This window comes from Zonotrichia albicollis, chromosome 8, assembly GCF_047830755.1.
Source record: "Zonotrichia albicollis isolate bZonAlb1 chromosome 8, bZonAlb1.hap1, whole genome shotgun sequence".
In the NCBI taxonomy this organism is placed as follows: Eukaryota; Metazoa; Chordata; class Aves; order Passeriformes; family Passerellidae; genus Zonotrichia; species Zonotrichia albicollis.
Genome location: NC_133826.1, coordinates 29,974,546 through 29,995,818, shown reverse-complemented (window position 1 = coordinate 29,995,818; position 21,273 = coordinate 29,974,546). Strand labels below are relative to the sequence as shown.

General features: G+C 41.4%; 1 protein-coding gene across 6 annotated transcripts in view; it reads right to left on the bottom strand.

Annotated features, from left to right (window-relative positions):
* The window catches only part of DNM3 (dynamin 3), a 170,327-nt gene that overhangs the window by 148,042 nt on the left and 1,012 nt on the right, over positions 1 to 21,273 (bottom strand). For all 6 annotated transcript variants that reach the window (XM_074546454.1, XM_074546455.1, XM_074546456.1 and 3 more), the window contains exon 2: positions 6,252 to 6,325. In XM_074546454.1, coding sequence (XP_074402555.1) covers positions 6,252 to 6,325 — 74 coding nt within the window. The remainder of the gene's footprint in view (positions 1 to 6,251; positions 6,326 to 21,273) is intronic.

The following is a 21,273-nucleotide window of genomic DNA, read 5'->3' as shown; positions in this document are numbered from 1 at the left end:
AATTAGATACAAAATTAAAACAGTCCTTGCATGTAAAATAAGTCTTTTTTTTTTCCCCAGACTCATTAAAAGCACCTTGGATAACATAAAATTAAAAGGCTACCAGAGCATAGTTCCTTCAGTGCATCCACAAGTGATTAATTGTCTCTTCAGTTATGATTAAATTAGACAAATCATCCAAACTAGTGGCATGATATCACATCTTTTAAAATGCCCCTTATTCTTCCTGTCAGTTATATCTCTGTTAGCCTTTATGATTTAATCTAGCACAATAATATATTGTTATGAGCACTAAACAGCTATTGCTATTCTCAAACTATTTAAATTCTATAAACACTTGAGATATTTCATAAATTTGTGTCTAAGCTAAAGAGAGCCAATGACAAGGATCAGCCCTTAGGAGTCCATCAGGGATGTTTTGGAAAACATCTTTGATCCACATCAGGCTGAGCCCAAGAGCTTACAAAGCCCAAAGATTTTATTCTGTGCAGAATAATCTGTTATTAGAGGTCAGGAATTCACCAGGATCAGAGCCCTGGATTCAGAGCTGCTCCCAAACTGATTTCAAGCAGAGCTGCTCCAAGTTGGTGGCAGTATCCAGTGCAGAGAACTCAAAAGGGATTGAAAGTGTTCCAAAAAGTGGTTCATTAAATTGTAGCAAGCATTTTCAATGCAGGCAGCACAGGAGGAGTATCTGCTATTACTGCCCCTTGGGGAGGTATCACTCAAGAACAACACATTTTACCTTCAATAAAGCATCTCCCAAAGCCTCAGAACTCTTTCCAAAAGAGTGATTTCAAGAGGGTGTTTTAAAAACAAGCAAATAAACATCAGCAAAGTACTTCACCTTTTCTTTGATGATGGACAGCTTTTTCTGAACAAAGTAAATGCAGTTCAGTGAATCTGGACCATGGCAAATCATTCAATGGTGCTTCCTTGAAAAGAGAGGAAGTATCAAAAGCCCTTGTCCTATCCAACCTACAATCCCTCTTCTGCTTTGCCATTTCTGGAGCTTTTCTAACAAGCTGAAGATGAAATACTCAAAACTGAGTTATTCCACAGCTAACCTTCAAGCAGAAAGGCTCTAAGAAACAGAAGTACCCTGGCATTTCCTGAAGCTAAAATAAAAAATCCTGGCAATGCAGAGAATGACAAGAATATCATAGCAGAAGATATGAAACATGGAAACCAGTGCATATTTGATAAAGTAACTACCAAAGATAGCAGGTCACACTCAGGAGCAGTGAAATGGCTCATTAGAAGGGCAGACACTTGTACCAGAGGAGGAAAAGCATTCTTTTGGATGCAATAATCTTATACAACCTTGGAAGTTTTTGTTTGTAGAAGGAATTTCCCTCTGTTCTTTCAACCATCTCCTATGGATGATGCTTTCTGTAGTTCCAAGCCCTCACACAGCCTTCCTCCAGGCATTTTTTCCTAATTTTACAGAGGCAGAGCTCTCACCAGAGCTCTCTCCTTCCCAGCACTGAGGAAAAGCAGAATGTTGTAGGACTGCATTTCTGTGCTGCATCTTGTACAAAGTTTACTCCTGTATTTCACAACAGCCTGACATCAGTGAGTTTTGCTCTGTCAGCGATTCACTGTGAGCACCAGGTCCTTTTCTGAAACCCAACCTTTTTCTTAAATATCAGCCTTTCAGTACAGCAAAAAACCAGATCCCAGCTGAATTGCTTCTTACTTTGGGGATATTTTTCTTCTTTTGCAAGCAATTTGAATTCCAATTCTCCCCACCAGTTCCTTTCATAGTCTTGCTTGTATTTGCCAAACATAATAAACACACTCCATTCTGTCATCCCACCAGCAATACAAAATACTGAACATGACCTGGAGGGGTGTTCCACTCTGAACAGCTGTGCATCCATCTCACAGGAGCCCTTGCTAAATCCTGTTTTCCAAGATATTTTCAAAAAAAGGAAGATAATTTCAAAACCTTTACTGTAGCCAAGGTAAGATACCACCTCACCTCAATTTACAAGCCTGCTAGCTTGTAATAAAAAACATTTATTGCACTGATATGACAAGGTTCTTTCCCTTGATGAGTTTGTGTTGGCTGCTGTTCATCTCAAATAGCTTTCAGATTGTTCATTAATAGCTACTTACAGATTTCTTTCTCTTAAAAGTGAACTTTGATTGATTCTTCTGTCACTTTCCTTTATCATCTTTATGAAGATGAGCATATATAGAGCCCCTTCTCAATCCTAATGAGGGGATTCCATCTTTCCTAATGTAACTGAGCATCAATCTGGGATCAAGCAAACAAAGTTCCAGGCAAACCCACATGTAAAACCAAGTATTTGTGGGTGCCATTAATTTGTCCCACCATGAGCTGAAGCTCAAATCCCATTTTGATGCTCCTGATAGAGAAGTGGTTGATCTCAGCAGTCCCTGGATGAGCTCAGATCAAGCAACAACTGGGAGATTTGCAGGTGCAATCTTCCACAAGCTTCAATTCAGGTTTCAGAGCAGCAGCACTGTCTCTCCTCCAGGATGTCAGTGCTGTTTGGGGGATGAGCCTTTCCTTAGCTCAAAAAGGGGTCACCCATCATTGCCATCTTTTCCTCCTGCTGGTGGCACTTCATAGCTTTTGGGGTGCACAGCTCAGGAATTTTACTGATCTCTCCAGCATCCCTGTTCATCATCTGAATGAGAGTGGGATCCAGGAATGTCTGCCTGTCCTCCCTGTAAAGTGTCTGGTCCTTTCCTGCTGCTTGTAGTGTGGCATTTCCCAGTTTTTGGAAGAAGATCTCCAAATGCCTGCCATCTGATGAAGTTTCTAAGATCATTTGTGTTAGCTGAAATAACCAGTCTAAATTCTTTTTATATTTCTTTTTCTGTTCAAGGACTGGTTTTGCCACCAGATGGCAACAGAAGATGGTTATGTGTGAGGAGCAGCCTTGCAATACACGAAATTTGGATTAAAGCTCTACAACCTCAACAGAAAAGAGCATCTGCAAGACTTCAGAAAAAATCAGAATGTCTTTTGAAATGTATGATTTAATTTCCACTTGGTATTCTAATTAACAGAACTCAAATGTGGGTATTGTAAATATGACTCATTTCTCTAGCAAATGTCCACCTCAGCAAAGAATTTCAAAATCTGTTAATCTGCTGAAGCAAGAAGAAAATCTGAAATTGCTCCAAAACCAGTTATCAAAATAAAGAAAATAACTCTCCTAGAGCCAGGATATTTCAGATGTAAATAAATACCAGGATTTAAACAGCAGGCAATAGGTTTTTAACAAAGAGAAGACCTACTACAAAGGTTTCACATATTTTTTGTTGGCACTGTTGTTCAAAAACGATGTTCTACCTAATTCCTCAGAATCTAGTCATGATCTCACCTGCAGAGGCAGAAGAAAGCACAGCAAGAAGAACAGATTGCCCAAGGTTACACAGAATGTGTGGCAGCAGAAAGAAAAAAATAAACCACAAATAAAACCCACAACAAACAAAAAACCAACAAAAACACCAACTCATCTCTCAAGATCTCAGAAATTTCAAGTCATTACCTTCTAAAGCTTACTCAGCAGCATCACTTAAAATATCTTTAACTCCAACAAAAACTATTTCAATCTTACTGCTGTGTTAGGTAAAAAACCACCAAGTTAAGAACTATACTCAAAGGTGAAACAAAAACTTAGAATGTTGAAGAAATATATTTTAATGTAAAAATGAAGGAACACCAACTCAAAGGAAGAAAAACCCACCAGCTCAGAAGCACACTTGAAATTCTCATCCCAGGTCATCTGTGCACCAACACTTGCATCTTAAAGACAATTTCTCACATCAAACTCAGAGAAAAATACTCAAAACTATTAAAGACTGACTCGTTACTTACAAATTTGCATGAATATGGAGTGCAAATGCCATAAAGCCATTTAGGAATTGTACTGGTACCACCAAAACATGGCAGTGACTAAAGGAGGCCAAGGTCACTGAGAAATAGCTTTGTATAAACTACACAGAACTTTTAAAATAGGTAAACAAAATTAAAAAATAATTATATATATATTTATATTGCACATCTGTCATGAGCTGCATTTCTGACTATGGAATTGTTCAATGTTACCCCTGCTGGAGGATCCCTGGGAACCCCTCCCAGCCAATTCCTGCCTGACCCAGTAATGGACGGGCAAAGCTTTCTCTGACTTTGATTTCATCTCTTGCAGTGGCTCAAATGAAGCTTTAACCTCCTTTGTCAATCAAATTCACATTCCAAAATTATTCTCAGCCACTTCCAAAATGTTGCTGAAGTATCTTGTAGTCATCTGTGCATGCCTGCATAGAAAGTGCCTCCCTCTCTCCCAAGGAATACTCCAAAATTAAAAACAGTTACTTTTAAACCTCAAGAAAAATCCTAGGATTAAAAATTAGTTTTGTTTACTACAGTAACAAAAAGCTGATCCAGCCCTCTAATTATTCTGTAACATTTTGGATAATTATGGGCTTCACAGAAATCAGCCCAGCATCTGCTTCCTGTAAAAGAACACTGTGCTTCTCTAAGCAGTTTTCTTTATTTTCTTTTCTTAAAATTAGTTCACAAAGATAAAGGTGACTTAAAAGATAAAGTTACTTGGAATTTCACCATCAAAAACAACAACAGTGGAACAAAGTTTAAAGAAAGCAACAAAATAATTAAAGCTTGGATTTTAAAGGTCTTGGCATTTAATCCCTAACAAGAACTTCACAGCATTTCCCAAAGGGAGAAATAAACCTTGACATCCAGGAAACATAAAATTAGGCTGAATCTCAGCTCTCCTGAATTTTATAAAAAGGTCAACACAGAGCAGTCAGGGTAAGTTTAGGATGGGTGTCAATGAGTAAATATTTAACCACTTGAGGTCAGATATAAGACAGGTCCCTTCAGTTCTGTCTTTTTGGAAGGATTCAAAAAGCTCAAAGCTTTTGTTTCTTCTGCTCTTGCATGGTGCTGGAAAAGTCTCCACACCTAAGCCTCATTCAGGCATTTCTGCATCATCTGTCTCAGGCCAAAAGCCAGAGCTGCAGAAATGGCAAGAGTTCATTCCTCCAACATATTAACATATATATATAAATGTTATATATATATAAATATAGATCTATATACAAATGTTACAAATGTTAATAAATACCATATATAAAGCACTATAAGTGTATGACACACTTGACAATTGCAAAGGTTCTAAGCTGAGCATGCAGAAATCCTGAATTCCACTGTTTTTCCTTTCTCTTCCACGGTGTAAACAGCATGGAAAATTTTACAGAGGCACTGAAATGATGATGGCATTTTAAAAGCAATAATTCAGAAAACACCCTGAAGCCCAAGCAGACTGCAGTCTGCCTCCCTGTTGAACACTGTCAAGAGCTTCAGGAAAGAAATACACACAAAAACTTCATTACATCTCACACACAGGGACAGACTGAACTTTTACAGGCAGCTATAATTTTGGTTTTTTCCCCAGTTTCATCATGGTACATAATTCAAAGACCACTTTTTGTTTCAGTGCTGGTTTGGATGTTATTTTGTTTCTTTTTTTACTGTTTTGAGCAGAAGTAAATAGCAAACCAGAGAATTTTGTTGCTTACATTGGTTTAGAAGTAACAACACCAAGAACTGGAATGATGGTGAACCATAACTGCTTTTAGCTATGCCAGGGAGCTGAGCTACACCCCAGCAGATCAAGTGCCCTGTGGAAGAGTACAGAGTGGTGAATTCTCATTAAAGATCTCAATATGTCCCATAGCTTAGTGGTACAACCAAAAAGATTTCTAATTTTGACCAGACAAATACACAGAACCCTTGTTTTCCCCCAATCCACCTTCTGCTCTACTTAGTGCAGTGAGCCCAACCAAAAAAGACAACTTCTGAAAACAGCCTGACTGGAATCAAATCTGTGTGCACTGGAGCAAGAGCTAAAGGCAGAAGTGCAGCAATTTTGGTGTGTTAACTAATACAACTGCAAAGCTCACCAAGAAATGAATAAATCAAAGCTAATTTCCAAAGCATATTGCATGTAATGATGTGGTTCAATTCACCATGTGCTCCAGGATTCAGACATTATCACTTTCCCACAATGGGAAATGGGATGAGTTGGTCCTGAACATACCATTTTGGAGCAGCAGCCCTTTGTTCCAGACAGTCTGGTGGCATCTCCCTTCACATTGCTCATGTCTTCTTAGGGAAGTTTTTCTCCTGCTGAAGTACATCAGCCCTTTGTCCAGGCACTGACCCAAAAAGAGGAGGGGATTACCTGTTTTGGCAGTGATGAGCTGCAGGACCAACGGCCGTCTTGTCACAATTCCAGAACCTCGTGGAAGAAAATCCCTAGAAACATTAAAAAAACAGTTACTAGTCAGAAGTAATGTGCAGTTACATAAGATGTTGGACTCATTTGGAAGCTCCTCTGCATGGAAATGGAAAGGTGGTGTGGATAGATTTATAGCTAATACTCCTATAAAGTGGGGCTGTTAATTTTGCTTGAAGATAATAGTCAGTCATTACATAGGAGACAAATGTGTATTAAAGCTGAATTTACCCAAGTGATTCTGGCATCACTGCACATTTAATCTGAAGAGGATCTGGATACAGGAATACACGCACACACACCAGAGCTCTGGACAAACCAAACTGGCAGCACTCTGCACTGCTCCTTCACACACTCAACTTCTGCCAGTTCAAATCTCCAAATAACTTTTCCACCAACACATCAGCCCAGAAGTTTCTCAGTGAAAGCAGAACACCAAAAGTCCTGTGGGACAGAGGGAAGAGTGTCCTTGGACCAGAAAGGAATCAAGAAAACAAACCCAGCAGCTCTGCCATATCATTATGCATCCCTATGGGCCTTTCCATGCTTCTAAAGACAGGGAGACTCCTTGTGCAACTGGAAAGAAAGAAACCCAAAACAAAATAATAGCAAGCAGTTCTGTGCCCCACACCACTTTAGAGCTCCCCAGCACTGTGAATGAAACTGTTAATTTGTAGCTAAATTGTGTTTCCCTTTCTCTGTACCTGTTAATGTGTGCTTACTGTGGGATTACTCTGCAAACCAAAGCACACCACAAAGGGGAGGCTGCTCAAACACAAACTCACTCATTAACTTCCCTACCCAAACTCAGACCTGCAGGCAGAAGAACAATTAATTAGGAATTCAAGTAATCTCTAAAGCAAAAATACTGCAAAAACATCAGGTGTACTGATTTCAATCTGCTGTGATGCTTTATGACATTTGAGACAGTAACAGCAGAGAGGAATTAGCTTAAAGAGATGCCAGAAGCCTTCAGATAGGTCTCTGTCATAATTTCAGTAAAGCTGCCCCTCAATGAACACCTACTGCTGTTTTCTCATGGGGAAGCAGAAAATAGTAATGGGAACATGGTCATGCTTCTGTGTGCACTGAAATGAATGCAGCCAGGAGGCAGCAAGTTAAGGTTAAGATTGCAGTTTCATATGTTAGTTTTCAAGCATTTAATATCTTTATATATATATATATTTTCTTTTTTTCCCATCAGGAAACTAAAATGAATTGCCACTCAGGACAAAGTGGTCACCTAAACCAGTGTCCTCTACAGCACCACAAGAGAGAAGAAAATCCTTTGGGGAGTCAAAGGCTGAAAAGATTTATTGATTTTGTGCTTCAGACTAAGCACATTCAGCAGTACAGAACACTGCATTAATGCAGCTCCCTGTGTACACAATGCTCACCTTTCCCCAACAGCAAAATCACAAAGAAAGGTTAAGACAACAATTCTCCTTCAGAACATGCTCTTAACATGCCCAAAAGTGATGGCATGCTTTACCCCTGTCCAATGAGCTGAACTGTTTTCTGTTCCAGCAAACAGCAGCAGAGAGAAGTTCCTGCTTGGTGAGAGGGAGAGCTGGGTTGATCACATAACCAACACAACAGGACATAAAACTTCTGCTACAAATGCACATTTTAAAAGGGAAGAAGTCAAAGAATGAAGGTAATGGGCTTCCTGGGCCTCAGGAGAAAATTCTCCCCCACCATTTAACCACTGAATGGGTGTTTTACCTCTATGACATCAATCTGCCCACAGGGATAGGGATTTTTTTTTTAACATTTGAAATTTCAGCACCTGTGTACAGGTTCTGTACAACTCTGTACAGCTCTCTGCAGGTTCTGTACATTCTCTGTACAGCTCAAATCAGATGTTACAAATAAATACATAAACTCTACTTACAAATAAATACATAAACTACTACTTAGAAAAAAAAGGCAATTTTTTAAACACGCACAGAAATGTAAGTCAAATCTGAAACACGGCTTGCATATTTTATGAAAAACAACCTAGTAGCACGCAGCAGGGAATCAGGTGAAATGCTGCACAACTCCTGCAGGAATGCCTGCTCTGACATCCACAGGACAGGAGGCAGCTCTCTAAAGGGTTTGTAAGTGGTGCTGAAGGAAACAGCTCTGGATCAGAAATGGTCCCACAACTTGTACAAGTAACAGCAGCAAGAAATGCAGCAGGAATGAGCAGAGCCAAGTCTCAGAGGTTCCTTCTGACCAAAAGGACAATGCCTCTCCAGGCCCTGATGGCACACCCCAACATTCTTCTAGCTGCTATCACACCTTTTAGTTAGCATGTACACATCTGTTATTGAAAGCTGGGATAAAAAATTCACATCAGAGTTGAAGCAGCTGCAGAGAAATCCATTTAGGAAAATATTCATGCCTGAGAATTGGTGCTCAAAGACACCACCAAGGGGAGAAAAGGCTGCTTTCTGTGGTGGGGCAGTGAGCCTGGGAGCAGCTCTGTGCACAACTGCAGGGCCAGCTAGCAATGAGGAGTGCAGGAAAGAAGAAACACACTGGGAATGAAAGCCCTGCTCCTTTAAGAGACATTCATCCTGCATTAAGATTCCAGCTACCTTTCCATCCTCACTCTCAGAGCATTGTCACACAAAGCACTGAGCTGACAGCAGTTGGGAATTCAGCTGACTGGAGACTGGAAAAGTACAAGACCATGGCTAATTCCAAATCCTGCACCTGCAAGATAACGTGTGCTTGGGCCTGGCTGGGTATGATAAAGAAATGGACAGCGAGATGTGAGAAGTAGAGAATGTAGGCCCAAAGGAATGAGGAAGAGTTGATGGTATGGTTTAACCAATAGATTGCTTGGCTTACAGAATATTCATAGCTTATTATTTGCTGTATAAGTGTTTGATGCTTTCTTCAATAAACTGGAGCTGTGATGAAGCATCTGGTGTCCTGGTCCCCTTCCTGTGACAGCACAGCCCATCAGCAAGGCCTGGCCAGGGCTGAACTTAGCAAATGCAGAGAGGAGGCAAACAGCCAGATCTGCCAGGAACTTGTCAATCTTAGACTGTACTCAGCTGTTAGAATATTGCTAAATATTTTCAAGAGCAGGGCTAAAAAAATTTTATCCTATAAAATTACTCATGTCTTTATTAATTTAATGTTATTTATTCTTTATTAGATTTAATATTATATATTACTGCATAACATAAGCTGTGTTGTCTTCTCTAGCACTGCTCATTTCCAGTATCAGAGATCTGGACAAGTGTATCTACTAAGTTTGCTGTCTGTTGTTTGTTTAATGCATAAAGAACATACAGTAGCTGGAATTTGGCTTGCTAAAAGCCACGTCTCAAACTTATGCCACAGGATGGTGAAACAAGTTGGCCACAGCAACACTTCAGCAGTTTATAGCAACAAGCCAGTTTGGGCTTTAAGGTGAAAAAGTAATTTAAATACTCATTCATTGAAGAGCCTCATGGAAGAGATGGAAATTTCAGGAAGGGCATTCTGCCCTTCCTGAAATAACTGTAGGGAAATGCTGAAAAGCAAACTAGACAGGGGCTCCTCAGAGAGGTGGTCTCAGCATAATGCAGGACTGCAGCTTCCACAGGAAAACACAACTTGTTTCAAATATCAAATAAACATAACTTGTTTCTGGGGATTTCCATGGAGAGTCTCCATTTAGATCTTCAGCACACTAACAGTATTTATTATGTTTAAAAAAAAAAAAAAAGATGAAACAGAAAATTCCCCAGTTTGTGTGAAAAGTGATGATGCATTTTTTCACTGTTTAAAACTTATTGTAGTTTCAAAAGAATAACTTACATTTGCTTTTCTTTGCCAGTATAGGGCTGAGAAATGTTAAGTGCTTAGATCAGTTACATGGTCAGTATCACACAGGATAAATGGCAACTAATTTACATCAATGCCAACATAATTAATTCATACAAAACATAGGAAATCAAATAACCAAGAAAAAAGTCAATGATTACACAGTAACTGCATTAATTAAAGAGCTATGAACAATTGTAATTGATAGTGATGAATGGTTAAGAAAACCACAATTGCCTCCAAAGCAAAAGGCTGCACGTTTCTCACCAAGCACAGAAAGGTGCCAGGCTCAGGACAAGAGCCAGGGTTTGTCCCAAGAAGCAGAACTGACCCATCTCTTTCAGACAGCACCAGCAATGGCACAAGAGCTCTCCCACTAACACAAAGTCATCCCAAGGCCCCAAAGTACCCCCAAATGCAGAAAGGTCCCGATCCAGCAGCAGCTCATGAAACAACAGTGCATTGGTAGCACTCCCCACAGGCTTTTATGCACAAGTTTTGCCAAGGAATGCAACACAGCTTTAATTGCAATAGGAAGCAATTGTGTCCAAAGACAAAAGTTTTCCTGGGCCTTTTTCCAGCAGTGTTTATTGTTTTACACAACTCCAGCCTGGCACACCAGGAGCACTTGTGGCCCACATTAGCAGCTGAATGACCATGCCTTGTGCAAGAGACCACACAGTTTCACAGAACACTGACACATGTCCATACAGCATCTCCAAGTGCTGTGCAAAACACACACAAATACTCAAAAAGCTTTCATTTCGCTTCCATTTCTCATAGTTAGCCTCAGAGCAAAGTGCTGAAAAGCTCCACAAACAGGAAAAACCATGGTCCAGTGTAAGCCTGAGGATGGGAGGCATGAAACATTTCTAACTTCTTTCATCAGGTTTTTAAAAAACCCCATAAACCCCACCCAGGTAACTTGCAACTGGAGAAGTCTTCATGGTAAAAATTTACATCTGCAGATGTGCTCACTCTATCTCACCTGCTCCTGTGCTCACCAGCCCCACCAGGATCCAGCAGCAGATCCTTCACTCACTTTCCATTCATTACAAAGCAAGGTATGTCCAAAAGATGGGAAATGTATTTGCATTTACACAGAGGCATTCTTAGGAATTAAGTCCATGAGATTTGTCATCACCAGCACAAGACACACCACCCTTCAAGTGCCAGTACAAAGTTCTCAAGAAGGCTCAAAAGGCACTGCTCAGTTGTGCTTTGATGTTCTCAACCACGTGCCTTTTAATTCAGTAACACAGAAGTGTTTCCACTGAGATTTGGCCATGGAGGTTGTTCCTCCTCAGCTCCAAGTGCAGGGATCAGTTCTCACTGTCACCCCCTGATCCCTCACCTCCTTTCATTAATTCCAGAAGAGTAAATGGATTTTTGTTTGGCACAATGTCTGTCAATCAGGGGTCTCCCAGAGCGTTGTTCAATGGCCTAACAGGAAGGTGTACAAGACAATTAATCTGCTTTACTGAAGACCATGATACTGATCTTAATTAGGCCTCCCAGGTATGCTAAGTGCATTTTAGAGGCTGTGGATTTTTAGTGATCTCAGATGTATCAGCTCCTGAAGCTCTGTGCTGATCTTTCCAGTGGTTTTTTGGAAGCCACACAGCATAGATGGCTGGTGTTTAGTTCATGTTTGGTCTCAGTTTGCAGCAGCCGTTCTTTCAAGGTAAATCTGCATTCTACTGATGGATCATTTTAATTAACCTGCTCAATCAAGCACAGTAACCACACTTTCAGCCCATGCAGTGTGTGCAGGGCTTTAGGGCAAATAAACAGAGTATCCAGACACCTTAGGGCTGTCAGCTCCTCCTCGTCTCAAGCAGGGTACAGAAACTTGGTGGTTTTGAGAAGCCATTTTCCAACCCATCAATGTCCTTTCACCACCACTGCTGAACTACTGCACCTCAACAGCAAAGCAAAGACACCCCAGTTATCCTATCCATCACTTTCAAGTAAGAACACAGGTTGAATTAAGAAAAATAAAAAATAAAGTGTTGAAAATCTTACACAGCACTACAGCTAGCAGCCTGAAATGTCTCTTTGGGTCCCTTTTCCCTCCACTCCTTTATGGAATTGAGACCAACTATAAAAATCCCAGAAGGCAATGTTAAAAAAAAAAAAAGTCTACTCAAAAAGACCCAGCTGTGGGAATATGAGAGTGTTGATTCTAAATGTGACAAAAAAAGGTATTTTTGAAAAGTCCTTGAAAAAGTGGCAGGGGATTCCAGTCACACTAACTGGGGAGCTCCACAACAAGTACGCTCAATAGGCAGCACTCAGGTGAGAAAGCAAAGCTTGAGATTCCTCCTCATGCAGCAGACTGGGGAGAGAGCAGTCTCAGGGAGAGAGCAGTTTCTCAGCAGGGCTCAGAAACCCCTGCCACTGTAATTCTCTTGGATCTGGAAGGTGCTTCCTGCAAGTACAGCAGCATTTCTGCCCAACAGAAGTTATTCCATCTCCCCCATTGCACATCATGGGGGAGATCCCCCATTAGACATCAGGGCTATGAGAAAATCAGCGCCAAAAATTACTCTGGTCCCAATGGTGAAGCCTTCCATTAAACAAAACTGGAATCAACAGGTTCTCCAAAGCAGGGGACATTGGAACTCAAGCCTAGGAAGGCACAGAGCAATCTAAGGCTGCATTTTGACAGCAGTGCCAGTACCCCACACAGAAAAAGGCAAGGCTGTTCACTGGCTCAAGGAAAGAAAATGCATTTCCTAGGGTTCAAGAAAATGTCTTTCACATGACAGCAAGTTTTAAAATCTCATCAATGCTTGCAGGACTGCAGACTTGCAGAGGCCAGGGTGTGAGATGAAGAGTGCTCTGTGCTGTGCTGAGCTGGGCTGCCTGGGCACAGGGGGAGCTGCCAATGTGCAGGCTCGTGGGCAAGGCACGGTATGCACGGTGCATCTGTCCTCCCTGGCAGGCAGCCAGCCCTCTGCTGCATCATCCTCCTGCCATGGCTGAAAATGCCCTTCTTCCTCTGGCCCTTTTAAGATTTCACAAAAGCTTCTGCTATTTCCTGCCCAACGGTGCTCTCTGTCAATTCCAAGCGGTGCTGGAAGGGGGAGAAAGGAAGCACAAAACACAAAGAAAGCCCAACAATTCCCAGAATTTTGGTGTCAAAAAGAATAAAGGGGACTTTGCAGAACAACTTATTCTCCCTAATCAGATATGTTTGCTTTTAGGAAAGGACTCATTTGCATAGGATGTTGGTGCATAAAAGCCCATCCATTCTCAGGATGAATACTAATGCAGCAAGATGCTGTATCTCAACACAAGAAACAAACAACAAAAATTCTTGACTCACTTTAAATTGTTGTCAGTGCTCTAAATAGACCTTGGCTGTTTGGGGTTTTTTTCAATCACTTCCAGCTGCCAATTGCAATTAATAATGTTTCTTCAGAAAGAATTGAGTAAGAAGTTTTCCTCCATAATATAATCAGGGATAAAAAAATATGACTGCAAGGATCAGAAAGAAAACAACATGTCCCAACAAACCAGAGATATCAGCTACATGGAGCTAATTACTACAGAAATAATTGCATCTGGCAAATAATTCACCTCTTGATACTCTGTCAGGACAAATCTTTTAGATATTGTGAATTCTAAAAACCCAGAAAGAACAATCTGCTGCTCTTCCTCCCAAATCCCACTGCCCTGAGCTGGGATCCATCAATACAGACTTTTTAAACAGAAGCACAGTGCACAGTCAGCTGTGACACAAAATTCAAGGACTTTTCAGAAGCAGTGTGAAAATATATTTCTCTTTTGTAGCAGACAAGGTGTCAAACTGTACAATTACTGTTTTTGATACATTTTTGATATATTTTTGGGTACAGTACAAGCCATTTCAGATCATTTTGCAGAGCTGGAATGTAACTGGATTCAATTCCTGTACTCCCTCTGGAATATATACACACAGTGGGAACTGCAGTATAAAGAGCATGAATTTATGGACAGGAAGACAACTTCAGAAGGAAGGGGGAAAGGAGATTGTTTCCAAAACAAGTGATCCAAGCTTCTCAAACAGCTTCTCTTCTCCAGCCATTTTATCCTTTTCTACCTGCCCATTTATCCTTCTCTGAGCCTGTGGCATGTACAAATTAACATATTGTCCAGGACAATGTAAAGTCTGTTTAGCTCAACAGTGCAATTTAATATCAGCCATCATCTCCCATCTCTCTGCTCTCCAGAAACTAAATTATTACCCCAAGAAAAATTGATATTAGAAGCCTGACTCAAAGAGTGTTCTGTGCTGCTACTTCCCAGAACACTACCAAAGTCATTGGGCTGCAGATTCCTGAGCTTCTCAGCCTCTCTCCCAGATGTGACAGACATTGAGGATCTTCTGCCAACATTTGTTCAGCACTGAACAAATAAACAGGTGAGCACACAAGGGCACAACACTGCCTCTGATGGATCATGCCAAAATTTCTTCAGCAGCTCCTGGCTTGGCTGATGAGCAGGGCTGGAACAGAGCCCATTTCTCCCTGACATGCAGAGAGCAGAGATGTGTCCCAGTGCTTCTCATGCTGCCATGCAGAGCCCTGGGTGCTGTCTGCAGGTGAGTTACACACAGGCAGCTGCAGAGCATCCTGCAAGCTGGGCACCACTGCGTGGATGTGCCCAGGTTTCTCTGGCTTTGGTGATCTCACCTGTGAGGGCTGAAATCTGTATTACAGCACAGAGTGCATCTCCTGCACACCTGAACAAAGAAATCAGGCACTGAATTAAAAGCATAGCTTGCACACACAAATGATAAAAGCTGACATTATCAGCAGCCACTTGGGTTGAAAACCTCTCTTATCTCCAGCTCCAGTCTCCTTTACACCCCAGAGGCTATCACAGCCAACAGTGCTTGGCAGCACATCAAAGCCCAGCACCCAGTTAAACGGGATTTTGCTCCTCTCTAGTTCAATAATGCTGCCTTGTTCATCTCCACACAACTTGCTGAAGAAAAGGATGCAAGGTCACAGTTAAATAATGCTCATTTCCTGTTCTCAGCACATTTACACTGCAGGTTTACACTGCACACACACAGCATTAAAGGGATTCTCAGCAGCCTGTTACACACAAGCACAGCAAATGGGGAATTCACAGATTTCTATATTTACTGGAAGGCTTTATTACATTTAACCCCCCCTCTAAAACCAAAGCAGAAAAAGCAAAATGTCTCTCCCCTCAAGCCTGCAATCTAGGCACTGTTGAGAAACCCATAAATACTTGGAGGAGCATCATCAATTTGCTCAGTGATCAACTGAGGGAAGGCAAACCACAAACATGATCTCTCTCTCAATGACTAAGCTATTGCTGGTGCCTTTTTGGGATGAGCAAACACTGGCACATCTCAGCTGTGCAAAGCACAATCCAAGGCTCACTTTTGATTCCACACAGAAATCCAAACCAGCCATCACTCAAACAAGAGAAATGCATAACAACAATCACAGTTATCCCACACTGATTTTAAGATTATATGCTACCATCTTCCTTTAGAAGCAAGGCAAAAATAAAGGAATAAAAATCTATATTCTACATAGAGGTAAGACATGTGTGGATACACATACAGGTAATATTTAAAAAGCTGTTTGAGGTCACACAGCAAAGAGTGGCAGAGAGCAGTGTCCACACTTCCCTGTCTGTGCTGCAATCCACGGCAGCATCACTCCTGATGTTTACTGGTGAATGTCCAAACAATCCCATTGCTAACATCTGTTTATCTAAACTGGAAATCCATGGTTGCTATTTCATCTACACAGGAAAGTGACATAAGCTTGGAACATCAGCAGCAATGCCCATCACGAAACAGCAAGACAACAAAGGTGTGGGTTATTTGTTGATTTCAACACTACAAGATCCCAAGTGTGGGCTCCTTCCTGAAGGCAGTGAGGATTTAGAATATCATACAACAGTCTAGAGAGTCAGACAATCTGTGAAACTTTCACAAGTGCCTCTGTATAAAAAACCAGGCAAGTCTGGATCAAGTGAAGCAGATTCCTGTGTGTGGAGCAGCTCTCTGGCCACAGAGAGCAGGAACAACTTTCCCAGACATTTTCCTGGGAAAGGCAGTGAGAAGCTCAGAGAAAAGAAATAATTCTTATCTTCACTTGCTGCACCTGTTGTTGTGCACACGTGGAATGTGTTATGGAGATTTGTTTACCAAAAGGTGATTTCTTAATTGGACATCGGATGGTGTTTGGATGGATTGATCAATTAGGTCAGAACTGTATCAGACTGTAAGGGTTAGGAGCTTCTTAATAAGTATAGTATAATATATGATATAGAGAATAAAGCAACTGCTCAGCCTTCAGCAATCATGGAGTCAATGCTAATTATTACCTGGCTGGGAGCCTGCAGTGACCTATGGTGTGGAAAAAAGAAAAAGCCCAACCCACACACCTCTGCCGAGATGTCTGCTCTCCTCCAAAAACCATCAGAGGAGTGCAGCCACCTGCAGTACCTTGATGGATTGAACTCCCACTAACAACTGCAACTGAATCTGCAGCACTGATTCCTCACAAGGCACTTGAGACCAGACTGGGGTTTTTGAACATTGCTTTTTGCAGGGTTTTGAAGTTTTTCTGAAGTCTAGAGCACAGACTTCAAATACTGCACTTGTGTTCACTAAATGCTACAATACCCTGGCTGTACCCAGCATGCTGAAGTTGTAGTAAGATATTCTCACAGGTGCACTTTACAAAAGTGAAGAGTTATTTATTGATTTAGCATCTCTGAACTGCCTGATATGCTGAGCTTCAATGCCACAGCAAAAGGCAGAGCTCCCCACACTATGCCTGCCTCATGACAGAGTACAGCTTTTCTTAACTGGCAAAATTTACATGCCAAAAAATAAGAGACAAATCCTCAAAGTAATTTTAGAGGAAAAAAATTACATGTGGGGTGGTGCTGAAAAAACAGCATATTTTTTGCATGTCTGTTTTTTAATACACATTTCCTTTACTTTCTATATACCAATTCTCAAGACTTGAAGGAAAAAAAAAGAACTTTAACTCGACAATGGAGTTACATTTAAGGCATCTGTATCCCATCTAAAGAGCCAGTTTGTTTTTCAGTGTATAAATGCAAGAAGAAACCCAAATGAACTGTCTCATTTGCTGCTGTTTCTAATAAATGAAATACCCAGAACATCCCTGCTTTCGTTGCACCAGAGTATTTTGATCACTAGGCTAATATACTCAATAGTGTACTCCAAGCTGTACTATGTCTTAATTAGTCAGGAAAAGGAGTGGCTGACTCTCATTTCCAGAAGATCCTTAAGATTAAAAAAGAGTACACAGCACCACATCTCAGTTTGTATCCAGCTTGACTTCTTAGCTTTTTCCTGCCTGTTTCACAAAAGAGGAGATTTTCTGTCAAAAAGTTTTTCTGTCAATGCCTAGTAACTAAAAGAATAAAATACCTGCACCAAATTTAATACATCTCCCCCAGGAAGCATCAATCTAAATATGTGTCTACATTGTTCAGAGACATTTTCTGCTCTAGCAGCCAGAGTTAAAGTCCCTTCTCTTCTCCTAATGACTCAACACAGTCTTTTCACAACCGCCATCTCAAGCAGAACAGAATGAGCTGAGCACACGAGGAACAGTAATTTCAAAAAGAAATAATCACTACATATGTCATAATAAATAGCTCTACTTACATGCAGTGGCCTTAAGATTGTCAAAAGCATCTCAGATCAAAAAGCTGTAAAGCTGAATTACACAATCAGACCCGGGGCTCTTAAAATGAAAGTGCCTGTTTGATGGTGACTGACAGGCTTACAATCAAGGGTTCACATCTCTTATAAAACAATTATTTGGCCTCATGCAGTTTGTATTATATTAGGCAGGAAGGGAAGTGAAGAGCCTTCAAGTTGGAAACCTAATTATTAATTTCTTGCTATTTTTAAGGGTAAAACAAGGTTCTGATTTCTGAAGAAGGAGGCCCTGACAAGGCACCTTGCTGTCTGTGCCTTCAGTTATCCGAAAAACCCATTTGGCTACAGATGAAATAATAGAAAGTGCTTTCTCTCCAAATACAGTTTACAGGGATTGCTTCCTGCCAGTAGTTTTCTTTTAAATAACCTAATTATTATCAAAAGCCTGTTTGAAAAGCACAAACAGCATCCAGGCTCCTGGCCCTGCACTGCTCAGGAGCACAGCACTGAGAGGCTGAGTGCCTTTTCCCACTGGCAATTCTCTGGCATTTGTTGTTTCACTCTCCTTTGTGCTTTTGAATCACCCTCCAACCATCCCCTTCCACAAGGCTGCATTAGATCCTTTGCTTCAATGCTGCCTCAACATTTCCTGGGCACATTTACTCCTGTTACAAAGAGAAGCAGAAGGAGGTGGGAAGAACATTTGCTTTTCAGACAACTTCATTTCCTCAAACACAAACCATGAACTCCAGTTATGAACACATGAAGGGCTTACCCATAAATGGAAATGACTGCTGTCCTCAGGTGCTCTCCAGAATCTCTGTTTGCATCTAAATGTAGCCAGAATCCAGGGAGAAAAAGCTTCACACACAGTCCCTGCCTACCAAAGGAAACTGTCTCCCTACTCAAAGAGGAAACTCTCCACATTCCTCAGGGGATGCTAATCCAAACAACAATGCACACTTGGGGAGATCTGACACGTTGATTCCAGCTTGGCTACAAGGAGACAAGTAGTTCTGGGTGTTGCACAACTCCTGCAGAATCCATCCTCACCCAACAGCAGAATCTCTGCAGAACACATGTGAGCTGATTCCCTGCCTGCTGCTGGTCAGTAAGGATCCTGTGTGCCCCTGAGGCAGCGATGGATGTGTGTGGCAGCTCCCACTGCCAGCCCACAGCCCTGTGCCACAACCCTTCTGCAAAGTGCTGGCAGTGCATAAACGAGGCAGAGATAACCCTGCACAGCCCAAGGAGCTTTAAAGAAGCTCTAACTCATGATACCACCTGCAAGTCAGAAAATAGTTTCTACTGTCCAAGTGAAAAAAAAAAAAGTCATCTATTACAGCGACCTGAGGAGGTCTCCATGGTGAGAGAAGGACGAGAATCTTGTTTCTTGATCAGAAGGCTGGATTTATTGATATATGATATATGATACATTATAACTATACTAAAAAGAATAAAGAGAGAAGTTGCAGAGAGCTGCTAAGCTAAGAATAGAATAGAAAGAAAAAATAACAAAGTTCTGTGTCCAGGGAATCTGTCCCTGAGCTGCTCCTGTGATTGGCCCCCAATGGTACACATAGAAGATGAGCCAATCACAGGATCACCTGCTACATTTCACAGCAGCCGATAACATTGTTTACATTCTTCTTCTGGGGCCCTTTGCTTCCCAGAAGATGCACAAATCCCAAAGAAAGGATTTCTATGAAGAAATGTCTGCGACAGTCATCTTTGCACAACCAGAGGTCTTGTGGAATCTGAAACCCCCACAGTGCTGTAGGGCTACAGAGAGCAGGGAATGACAGCCTGATCCTAGAGTTTAAACGGCCTTGCCAACCTCACCACAGCTCCACTGACAATACACGTAAACAACCAGCATCGTGGTTGTAGCAACAGCCATGGAGGATGCTGTGCCTTCCTCACACCAATTGCAGCTGAAGAAAAGAGATCTTCAATATCTCTCTGAAGGCTGAGTTCAAAATCTACTCATGATAATGATTCATGTGGTAAAAAAAAAAAAAAAAAAAAAAAACAAAAAACCCACAACCACAAAACAACCCAAATCAAAAAAAAAAAAAAAACTAAACAAAAGCCATGAGAACCTAATGGTCAAACTTCAGAGCAAGTTTGCAAGGATTGTTTTATTTTCATGTCAATTTCAAAGCTGCGTTACCATTAGTTAAAGTTGGCTCTGTGGTTGCCACAGGTCATGCAATATAGCAGTAACAAAGAGAAATGAGGGCAGCATGGCTCTACAGGGAGATTTTCTACCTCTACAAGCCATATTAAGACAGATGTGGATGAAACAAACTTGTGTGCAGAGAGCAGCTGCATTATCCCATAAAAACAGGAATATCCTATGGCTTACTAAAAAGAGACACAGGCCATTTGTCTGCTGATCTAACAAGCAAAATCCTCTTCTGAGCTCATGGATATTTATTAATCTGGTTCTGAGGGTTCACAACCAAGTTTTCACAGCTTAGCCAGGGCACATCTGCTGACCACACATACTCAGCCTGAAGGAAGGGCACAAGCAAAACATCCTCACTCAAGTCCTGTGGAATAGGTTTAAAACAATGCAGTGTAATGTCATTTTTGCAACAGGCTCTAAGGTTGCAAGTAGGGAGGTACTACAGATCAGTTCATGCTGAATCTCAAGAAGTTACTGCATAAAACAATGATGAGGAATTCTGAAACCAGGCTGAAAGAATCCAAATTCCAAATCCCATGTGACAGAGACATTCTGGTGTTTCATAGCAGCCTGTAATCTCTTCTCTGAAGAGACTGAAGTGTCTGCAGGCTGCACAGTGAATAACTACACGAGTAAAAAAGTTCCTGCCCTTAGCTCTTCCTAATTCCTGCTAGAAGTGCCCACGGCTCACTCGTGCAGCCGGTTGCAGCCTCCTGGCCAAACAGACCAGAGCAGCACAAACTGCTCCTTTTCACCTTTTGCTCCACTGGGCACATCCAGGCGGCTCAAAGGAACAGCTCCACCTGCGGATCAGATGGAGCACATCCCTCGGGCAGCCCAGCAGTGACGAGCATCTGGGAGCAGCATGATCTTCCATCGGCACAGCTGGATCCAGAGACCGACATCAGCCCACCTCACTCAGCCACCAAAATAGCCTCACTGACTATTGAAAAATGAAGGTGCTTTTTCCCCTCAGCACATGTGCTTCGCACAGCTTTGTGGACACATAACTCAAAAGGTTACCAAAATACTTTTTAAGGACTTGTTTGAAGAAAACAGTAATAATTTGATAGCCAATTGTGCTTTCTGAGGATCTCATTTATGTTTTCCAGACTCGAGAGACTTGCCAGTACTGTCAACACCAATAGCTAACTACAGTCTTCAAGGAGAACGAAGAGGAAGAACTGACATTTAACACAATCAGTTCTGAAGGAGAGATGAAGAACCACTATACAGTATTTTTATATCGGGTATCAAGAGCTATTGCAGCCTGGCACACGGCCAGGTTGTGG